General features: G+C 46.6%; 1 protein-coding gene across 1 annotated transcript in view; it reads left to right on the plus strand.

The window, feature by feature from the left end:
- Window positions 1-4,131, plus strand: part of LOC119171319 (endothelin-converting enzyme 2-like) — a 49,111-nt gene extending 44,980 nt beyond the window's left edge. The window contains exons 9-12 of the mRNA XM_075888167.1: window positions 300-357; window positions 1,061-1,128; window positions 2,546-2,692; window positions 3,881-4,131. Of these exons, the coding sequence (XP_075744282.1) occupies window positions 300-357; window positions 1,061-1,128; window positions 2,546-2,692; window positions 3,881-4,131 (524 nt within the window). The remainder of the gene's footprint in view (window positions 1-299; window positions 358-1,060; window positions 1,129-2,545; window positions 2,693-3,880) is intronic.
- Window positions 4,132-10,770: the final 6,639 nt, after the last annotated feature.

Genomic DNA, 10,770 nt, shown 5'->3' on the forward strand with positions numbered 1-10,770 from the left:
CATAGGTCACAGGATCAAATCCTGGCTGTGGCGGCTGCATTTCCGATGGAGGCGGAAATGTTGTAGGCCCGTGTACTCAGATTTGGGTGCACGTTAAAGAACCCCAGGTGGTCGAAATTTCCGGAGCCCTCCACTACGGCGTCTCTCATAATCATATGGTGGTTTTGGGACGTTAAACCTCACAAATCAAATCAAAGAGCCGTCATCGGTATAATCAGATGCGGAAGTGTCATACCTCATGTCATCTTCATGTCTTCTCAGTCTCAAAAGGTCTTTTTGCTACATTTTGTCACCCATAGGTTGGCGGACTTGCTACTCAGTCCACTCACTTGGACTCACTCAGACTCTGATCAAGCCGTGAGTCTTAGTGAGTTCTGGTGAGTAATACTCTTGTGAGTTTGATTCCGAGTTAGTCCTGCTGAAAAAAAATCACAGCATATCCACGGAGTGAATGATGAAGAGTGGGGCGAAGCGCTCAAGGGTTATATATACAAGTACTGTATATGTTTATACAAAAAAGTCGTACAATTTCTAAGTGTTAGCTATACGTCACTTTCGTTCCCCTTTCATTATAACGGCTTTGTGGTCGGTGAAGTGGTGGATCGATGATGGGGCACAGTGGGATGTTTTGCAAGGACGAAATAGTGGGCAGTTTGCAAAAATGGAACTGTAGGTGGTCGCATACAAACAAGGAATTGGCACTGTGAGACAATCAATCTGTGGTTCTTTAACACGCACCTCGATACGAGTACACCGCCATATTGCATTTCATATTAGCCACTTCTCAACAGTATTTGCTTCATGGTCGGTGTTCTGGCACTTGACCTGGAAAAGGCCTTCGACAAGGTCAAACACTCTCACATACTTTATTCCATTAAAGAAGCAGGTCTAGGAGAAAATTTCTTAACTACATCAGCTCATTTCTTAAGAATAGAAGAGCTACCATTCGCCTAGGATCTCTCGGCTCGAAGACGTTTGATGTCGGACCCAGAGGCACTCCACAAGGGGCAGTGCTATCCCCATTTTTATTTAACTTATCGCTGAAAGCTTTTTCCCACAGTCTGGCCATGATTGAAAGTCTCGGTCACACCTTCTACGCCGATGACATCACCGTCCAGTGCGAGGGAGGTAGTGATGGGAAAATTGAAGAGCGATTACAAACAGTGGTCAGGGATTCTGAAGATTTTCTACACTAGACAGGACACTGATTGTCGGCTAATGAATCGGAACTGCTCCTTTACCAGCCAAGAATCGGTGCAAAGAAAGGAAGTTTCCCCGATATCTTGATCATCACAACGAACGGCTCTATTATTCCGATCGTAAAGAAAGTTAGAATCCTCGGTATGTCCTGGAGGAGGATGGCAGTAACACCTACACGTTAGAACGCATCGCAGCCAAAGCCGATTTCATGACAAAATTAATCACGAGGGTGGCCAACAAACGCGGGGGGTTATCCGAGGAGAACCTTCGTAGACTCACGCCTTCCTAATTAGCCACATCAACTACATCGCCCTGACCCACAAGTGGAGCAGGAGGGATCAAGCCTAATTAGAATAACTAATTCGCAAGAACATAAAAACGTACAGGGTCTCCCACAGAGCACCAGTACAGAACATCTATTGGCGCTGGGTGTCCACAACACCTTTAGAAAAATAGTAGAGTCACAATGGGTCGCCCAAGTTGCAGGACTGGCTTCCACGGAGGCTGGCAGACAGTTACTAGCGCATATTAGTATACGGTCTCCCATCACCAGACGGAGGGAGTTCGTGCTCCCTATCAAAGTCAGGGAAATGTATACTGTATCTCAGGTACCCAGAAACATGCGCCCCCAATACAACTACGGCAGACGCAAAGCAGGGGCCAGAGCCCTTCTTCGAATAGCGGCTACGATTGAGGACAACGTCGCCTTCGTGGACGCAGCGCAATACGCAGCTTCCAATCACTTTGTTTCAGCAGCTACGTCGTTACGGGGAGAGCTGCTGAAATCATTTACGCTCGAAAATTCGGATATCAAAAAAGCCGAACAAGTGGCAGTGGCCATCGCCATGCCCACTACGAACCATTCTGCTTTTTACACGGACTCGCGAGCCGCCACTAGAGCATTTATGAAAGACCGGGTGTGCAAAGAAGCCGCTCGCGTTCTCTCTGCTGCATCTTGAACAGGCAAAAAGCATATAATTTGGTTCCCTGGTCACGTGGGCAGTGATGCGCACGAAACCATCCCAAACGCCAACGAACTTGCACACTCCCAGGCGCGAGGTCTCACTCACCGCGCCGGAAGTGGGCACTCGGAGGCCGAGAGAGGGCAGTGGTTTTAACGAGGTCTGTAAGCGCTATTAGCTGGGGCGTCGGAAGTTTCCGCTTCCACACCCACACTTAAACACACCACAGGCAATCACCCTGTGAATGCACCAAACAAACACGTATCTATGTCCGTTTATTTGGTCAAAATTCATATACGGAATAGACCCACGTTGTCCGCGCTGTGGTCATCCGAGGTGCACCCTCCAGCACATGCTGTGGCAGTGTCATGAATTGAACGGAGGCTCAGGGTCTCCCTCCACTGAGGAAGTCTGGCTCGACATAATCACCAGCTCCGCAAAGAACCAGCAGCCAAGAGCTGTTCAGAGAGTCCGCGAAGTCGCCGAGAGCCTGAACCTCCCGGCGCCATCATGGGTGGGGCCCCCAGACGGTTGGTACTCCCTGACGGGGGCATTCTCGTCTTCTCAGGACCAAATAAGGTTCCTTGACTGAAGCACTGACTGAGATGCTTGCAAGGACGAAGTAGTGGGCAGCTGGCAAAGGGGGAACTATAGGTGGTCAGATACATACATACATACATACATACATACATACATACATACATACATACACGCACACGCATACATACATACATACATACATACATACATACATACATACATACATACATACATACATACATACATACATACATACATACATACATACATACATATATACAAGCGATGGACGAACCCCCGCCTCTAGGAGCTTCGCCCGTAAAAAAACTTCAGTGAGCATGATTTTGAAAGAGTCCGGCTCGGGAGAATTTCGGTGAGTCTGAGTAAATGAGCTGCACAATTTCGGCCGACCTATCTTGTCACTTTGCGCACGTGCGATGGTAGTTTGTTTTCATTATTTTCCCCAAATGCTATTTCTTCTGCTTCGTTCCATATTCAGCACAGTACTGTGTCGTTCTTCTCAGCCTCGTTTTCTTTCGCACTGTTTATTCATTTAAGATGTTAGCTTGAGCAGGCGGGCACCCTGTACGAGTTCATTTCGCAGTGCTTAGACCGCATTGATGAAGAGTCGCAGCCTATACCATCCTGCTTCGCGGTCAGCGATACTCGCGCAACGAGTAGCAGTACTGACTCAGCTATGCCATTTGTCACGTGGCATCGTATAACATAACTGCACAGACTGGCGACGGAAGCGTGTGCGATTGAATTCTAGTGTTCAGTGGCCTTCTGTGTTCTTTACCTGTGAGCAGAGTTTTGCTGTCAATTATGCAAGATAAGACCTTATATAAGCACAAAACTGTGATAACCGTGACTTATAGAACATGGGAAGTGCATGTTTAATCGAACGTTATGTATAGAGCTGCTAGCTTTGTTCACTTTATTAGTAATACAGTTCCATATATATACATCACAGTACCAATTCGCTTGCTTTCACACCATAAGTAAAAAGTTGTTACACGAGCAAGGAATAGGGCTCGACCTAACTATTTAGTCCAATAATCACGTTTCTTAGCACGACACGTACTTCAACAATACACAAAATGTTTCACGCTTCAGTACATTCCACTGCCTTTAACCTTGTTACTAATACGGTACGCGACACTGTGCGTCCCCGACAGCGCATGCCGCCTTTGGCGCAACTCACTGGATGAGCGACAAAGGGCGGCGTCCGCGGCGCAGCTTCCTGGGCCTCAGCGAGGAGCAGGCGTTCTTCGCGTCGTTCTGCCAGGCGCACTGCGCCCGCGAACCCACGGTTCGCCAGCGGCTCTCGTGCACGCTGCCGCTGAGGAACTACCGGGGCTTCGCGGCAGCCTTCGCGTGCCCGGCCGGATCGCCGATGAACCCGGCCAAGCGGTGCGGCTTCTTCTAGAGCGACCGGCCTTACGTCGCCATTCCGGGCTTTGTCGCGACGCAGCCGGCAACGCACGACCCCAGCGGATCCGGCGACCCTGTGTCGCTGACATCAACTCCATTAGGCGCGGGCGCTTTTTGACGCCAATGGCGCGACGTGATTGCGGCTCCACGTTGCGTGGAGCTTATGCAGCGCCATGATCGCTCTCGCCCCACATTATTGGGCGAGTTATATAAGACGGTATTTATAAAAGTACATTTCATTATGCCAAAATATCCGTGTTGTACACAGCTTTTTTGTATATTGTGTTTATTTTGGTGGAAGTGAGGTTAAAAATTATAATTTTGATAATGAAAGAACTATTCTGTTTTTTTTTGCGAAACACATGCAGCGTGTAGCGTGAGGGGTGTAAAATTTAGATAAATATATCTTTGAGGAATGTCTGTTCCAAGTCAATAACTTCGCTTGCTCCTTTCTAATAAGCATAGAATAAGCTATTGTGTTCCTAAGTTGTTGTGTAGCAACACATGTGTGTCTGTAACAGATCCCATATGTTGTGTTTTAACAGACCATTTTGCACCTTGCCACTGGTGAGACATGCCGTGAAAGCGAGTGAGTGGCAAGCTACAAAAACAGATAACGTGCATGGGCATCAGGGAATACAAAGTACAAAAGAAAGGCTATCCTGTTCCTTCGAAATTTTTGTAAAATGAATGTTTCTTCAAATTTCTGAGCAATCAGTGTTCGTCAAAAAAAAAACAAATTTCAGGACATCGATCACGCATATTGTGGGAATCTATTGCAAGCGGCTCAGCGACTATAGCTGCAGGGTGTATAGACGTCTTGGAGTAGTTGAGGCAACTTTGTGCATCATGCGAGTTTACCAAGCACGCTGATGGCGTCTAAAAAGCGCCTGACTTGCCGACGTAACACCGGATTTTGAGTTGCATCAAAACAGCGTATCTCGCTAATCCCCACAGGGACGAGCTGCGGCCGACTTGTTGATTCATAGGAGTACATGTCTATTTTCGCTGGCCGCGTATGATATGGACTGTGAATCACCTGAGCCGCGTAACTGCGCAGCACGCTCCGTTGTATGCAGGTACGCGTTTACATTTGACTGAGCGATCTCGCGACGTAGGCGACAGGTACGTTATGCTTGTGAGGGCATGTCAGTCGCAATGATAATCTGACGAGTATCATTACGGAGTGTGCTGTGCAAGTTAGAGGGACGGTAGTTAAGACATTGGCAAGCTGGCCCTGAACATGAAGAACCTCATTAAGAAACGTCAAAGCATGAAAGCCTCAATCACGACAGAGCGAATAGAACTGGCAGAGCTTTCGTAGCTGATTGGTAACAGCAAGGTATCCGATGTAAGAAGGTTTAACGAAGAGAATTGAACACGCTCTCAAGAGCGAAGAAACTGTCAAAGCGGCGAAGAGAACAATACTTGGGGCGAAAACCAGATGTATGCACTAAGGGACAAGGAAAGCAAAGTAAATACCACTATAAATAGGATAGTCAAAATATAGGAGTTTCGATGATGATGTTTGGTGTTTTGTGGCGCAATTGAGGGCCATTTGACGACCAAAGAGCGCCAGTTCATGAGGCAAGAGATGTGAACAATGATTGTGATTAGCGGCTGTATAAGGGCCCTAAAATTCCTCGCCCTAAGGCGGGTAAAAATAGAAATAACAAATTCATGAGCATGTCATGAAAATTGTGTGGTGTTAATGAATGACGAAAGTTTGTGGTAATGAAAAACCATGGTGGCACGTGTGGCATAAGCACTAGTGCCTCGATCGTTTACACCTTTGTGTCCAAGGGCCGTGAGGCAAGTGCTTTAATGAGTGTAGCCACCGCAGCGGAGACCTCTCTGGAGACGTCGTGCTACGAAATGCCCGGGTATATGATATGAAACGCATGAACATCTCTTAAAAAAAGCTAACAATTATTTATGCGTGAAAAGTGGTTCCTTACCGACAAACATTGCAAAACGTAGTGGTATCTGTTGTCGGTAGGGTAATGGCAAGTGTTGTCTCTTAGCTTGTCTAATTTTTTGCACTGTATTAGAATGTGAAGTACGGTTCGTGCTTCTCCACATCTGTCACACAAAGGTGGGTCACCCCCAGCCAAAAGAAATGAATGTGTAGTGTATGTATGTCCTGTTCTTAGCCTTGTAAGGATTGCTTCAGTGTGGCGTGATAAAGAGAAGAGTTTTACAAGATCTGTACAGCAGCCGGGACAACCACGACCATACTGTAAGAAGTAGCAGTAACCGGGATGGCATCCCACCAGTAATGCTATAAGAAGTGAAAAGTCTTGGGGAGGATATGCAAAGAGGCAAACTGCTGGTGATGATTATATAGCATCAGATCAGCTGAAAGACTGAGGAAAGATTGTGTTTGAAAAACGAAATGTCTCCTGACGGTGAGGATGCCTGAATTTTGAAAGAATTCTAACAACTTAATTCATAAGAAAGTGGACGACAAGGAGTTGAAAAATTACAGGCCGATTCACTTGATCTCCAACGTATACAAGCTATTTATAAAGGTTATTTCTTACAGAATGAACACACCATTGTAATTCAATTAACGGAAGGACGTACACGCTACTCAGGAATCGACCACATTCATATACTATCAATCAGGTGATAGAAAAATGCTGAGAATACACCCAACCACTATACATCACCTTCATAGATTACGAAAAGGCAGTCGATTCAGTAGAGATATCAGCAGGCATGAAGACAATGCGGAATCGGGGCGTCTACGAAGCATATATGCAGGTTATAGAAGCGGATGAAGCGCCACCATAGTGCTCCATAAACAAAGTGACAGATTACCAATAAAGAAAGGTGTAAGACAAGAAGATGGGATCTACCCAATGCTATTTACCACGTGCTTACAGGAAGTTTTCAGACGCCTAGGATACAAGTTAATAAAGAGTACCTTAGTAAACTGGCTTCGCGATTGACATTGATTTGCGGACTAACTCAGGGGGACGAATTCCAAATCATGATTGCGGAATCAGACAAGTAAAGCTGAAAGTAAGGTAGGTCAGCAGTCTGAAGAAAACGAAGATAATGCACATCAAACTCTGAAAAGAACAAAATCCAGATGGGAGCCGACAGATGGAAACACGCCGTGGGATATTGAGGGTGAGCAGTCGAAGTGCTTCAGACTCGCTTGCCGACGTTTTGATTGGAGGACCTATCTTTGTCAAAGGCACCTTGTCATCCTTGGCGTCCCTTAAAACTCCTCTTCATCCCTTAAAGCTAACACACCAAGGGTGACAAGGCGTATTTGACAAAGATAAATACGCCTACCAAAGCGCCACATGTGTCTCGAGATGTTCGCAAGCCCGGTGTGCAGTGTATGCGAACAAGAACTGGCGACACTAGGACACATAGTGAGATGTCACAGTGCAGCGATACCGGGCGGCGGTTCGTGCGAAGGTGCTGACGGTGATGTGTGCGGCAGGGCTGGGGAATCTCATGGCGGAGTAACTGGTGCCGACGGCAGCACCACCCGCCAAGAACTGCCAGCGCAGATAGAGCGGTGGATCCGCTCGGGGGACTGCCAATCTTAGAAATGGGCGATCCAGCGGCTCGAGGGGGCCCTGGCCAGGCAGAGGAGAACGGCAACTCGTGACCCGCAAGCGCGGAGTGCGGGAACCCAAGTATCCTCTGTCGGGTCAGGTTCAACCTTCGAGTTCTTGGCCCAGTGTTTCTAGGACTGCATAGACTAGAACATTAGAAGGGTAGACCGCGCGCCCTGCGAGGCCGGCACCTACCTCACGCAGGATCCTGTGAATAAAATCTTCTCTCTCTCTCATCCAGCGTGTCTGAGACACTTCCACTGGCCACTCAGATTATCTCACTCCGAAGAGAACAGTGCTTCGAGATATGTAGCAGTCCCCTGGAAGTTGTAAAATACTACGTCTGCTTAAGACAGGTAGTAACGGCGGATCCGAACCACGATATTGAAGTACCTAGGAGAATAAGAATGGGGTATAGCAAATTCTGCAAGCATCCTCAAATCCTAAATGTAGTAACCCCTATCCCTCAAGAGGAAGGTATATAACAGTTGCATCTCGCCGGTACTTAATTACGGAGCAGAAACCTGGAGGCGTACAAAGGGCGTTCAATTTGAGGATGACACACTGAGCAACTGAAAAGAAAATGATAGGTGTAACCTTAAGGGACAAGAAAAGAGCAGAGTGTATCAGGGAACAAACCGATCTTAGTCAAAATTAAGAAGACTAAATGGTAATGGGCGGGCTCGTAGCGTGAAGGCCAGATAACCACTGGTCATTAAGGACCACAGGTCATAGATTTCAACAGTAGGCAAGCGGGTGATGGGGAGACAGTAAGTTAAGCTGGCAGATTAGATTAGGAAGCTTGCGGGTATAAAGTGGTTGCAGCAAGCACAAGACCGAGCTGACTGGCGGAACATAGGGGAGGCTTTTGTCCTACAGTGGGCGTAGTCAGGCTGATTATAATGATGATAATCGGTCGTCTTCATAGCACTTATCGCAGAGATTTGTTATCATGGGACAAAAGAAACACGTACCAGTGCCATCTTTCAACAACCTAAAAGATAGAAGATTAGTCTTAGAAAACACGACAGCCTTTGCTGTTATTTTCTTCATAGCCTCGTACCATCCTATGGCAATTTTAGAATATACTAAGTTAAGGAGGGCTACTAGTAGGCGTAGGCGTGTGGACGGAGTGCCAGTATCAAGCACGTGCAAATCATTCCAATGTATGTATTTTGTTTTACTTTCATTCATTTACCATTCGAATCGCTGATTAGCGACATTGTTTTACTTTGTTTCACGTATATTAACTTCAACTGATGTGGAAAGGACCTTCATCTTACCTTGAATTCACTTTTTACGTGTATTACCACTTCTATACCATCACGATTCTCTTGACGAAAACTCACTTTCCGCCTTTATTCTCATTTATTTGCACTTTATTGCAGTTCCCATGGGAAGCAAATCAATACCTCGACGATTTATGTGCACCAGACAAAGATAGAATCATGACTTAAACTATCACCTGCTGAATTATTAAACATAACTCATGTGCACTATTTGCACACTGAACCAGACATCATCTTATTTTAAACGCAAAACATTTCTTAGGGAATGGCGGACAACTTGAGCGTTTGAGAGAGTGGCATATGCTGTATCACATTCAGGACCTTTATTTGATTTCTGAATTTCATGACATTTAGAACGGTGACATGTAGGTTGAAAGGATGTACTAGACTATCACGTACCTTTATTGCTCTAGTGCACTCAGGCGTCTCTCTTGGCACAGTGAGTACTTTTTAAAGAGAGGGTTACAGTGGTACGTGGTAGTGATTAAAGGGGTGGTGCCACCAAATTTTGAGGCTTTCCCAAGCTTGTTGTGGGTTTCCTTTGTATGCAAGTGTTCTGCCCACGAAGGGTCGGACACAAGAAACGCGTATAATATATTTTAATTCACTTCTAAAAATACAGCTGAATTCTCACATTTACAATCTAGGCCCATCACTTGCGCAGCAACACTGACGTGCCAGAATAGGAGAAGCAACGGAAGCTGTCGTGACGTCACACCAGATCTGTAGGGACGTCAGTGACTTCCGCCGTCTTTTTTTGAAACGAGCGTACCCAACGTACCAGCACAGCATCGGTTGCTGTATTACGCGCAGTTTCGATCACTTCTTGGCTAAGTGCTACTCATCAAGACCTGCAAAGGCTCTTGGCATGCTGGCGTGCTGAAGGCATCCGGTGGGTTTTCCACGTAGCGACCATACCTGTATAATATCGTTTATATTGGACTTCTGTCCGAGCAGGGTTGGAGACTCAGTGAGTTTTCACAATTTCTTCAAGGCGAACAACAAGAAAGACCTGAACAGGCTCTGTTCTCTGCCAAATACTTGACTATGATCCTTTTGTTGAAGAGATGTGTTGTATAACGAATGGGTACGCACGTTGTGAACAAGGAGAGAACTCGAACGCCGGCTGTTACGAGTGTGCTGGCGTCTCTTGCAGAGACACTGCGCGCTTCCATCAAGGACACTGGGTGCTTTCGAAGAGACAATAGACGCGTCTTTCACGGACAATGGGGGCGTCCGTCTGAGACGCTGCGCGCGCCCAGCAGCAGGGCTGCCCCTGCGCATCTAGCTTCGGGCGGCTTCCTTGTCCATGTTCTGTAGATATGTTGTAAATATGAATACTTTCTTTCCTTATGGCCGCCTTTATCCTTGCCATTGCCTGGATGCTACTGCAGTGTGCCATGGCGACTGTCAGCGCGTTAGTTTTGCTGGTGCTTGTGTGGCACGCGTGTGTGAGAGCAGACAAAACTCAACACGATGTGCGTCGCAGCCTCGTGTGGTGACGTGACCAAGCCACCTATGCATCGACGTCACTGCCCAACTCGGCGCCGCGAAACCAAACCCGAAAATGGTCCACACAAGTAGAGTATTATTGAATTACTTAGCGAAAATACACAAACCTTAGCACGTGTACCAAGCTTCCTGGAGCTGAATAAAACGCTTACAGCAAAGAACACGCATTCCACAAAATCAGTGGCACCACCCTTTTAAATAAGCCTAATAATTGTTAAGAGAACGTCCCACAGAGGACTTTAAATCATGGTTCAT

This window comes from Rhipicephalus microplus, chromosome 3, assembly GCF_043290135.1.
Source record: "Rhipicephalus microplus isolate Deutch F79 chromosome 3, USDA_Rmic, whole genome shotgun sequence".
Lineage (NCBI taxonomy): Eukaryota > Metazoa > Arthropoda > Arachnida > Ixodida > Ixodidae > Rhipicephalus > Rhipicephalus microplus.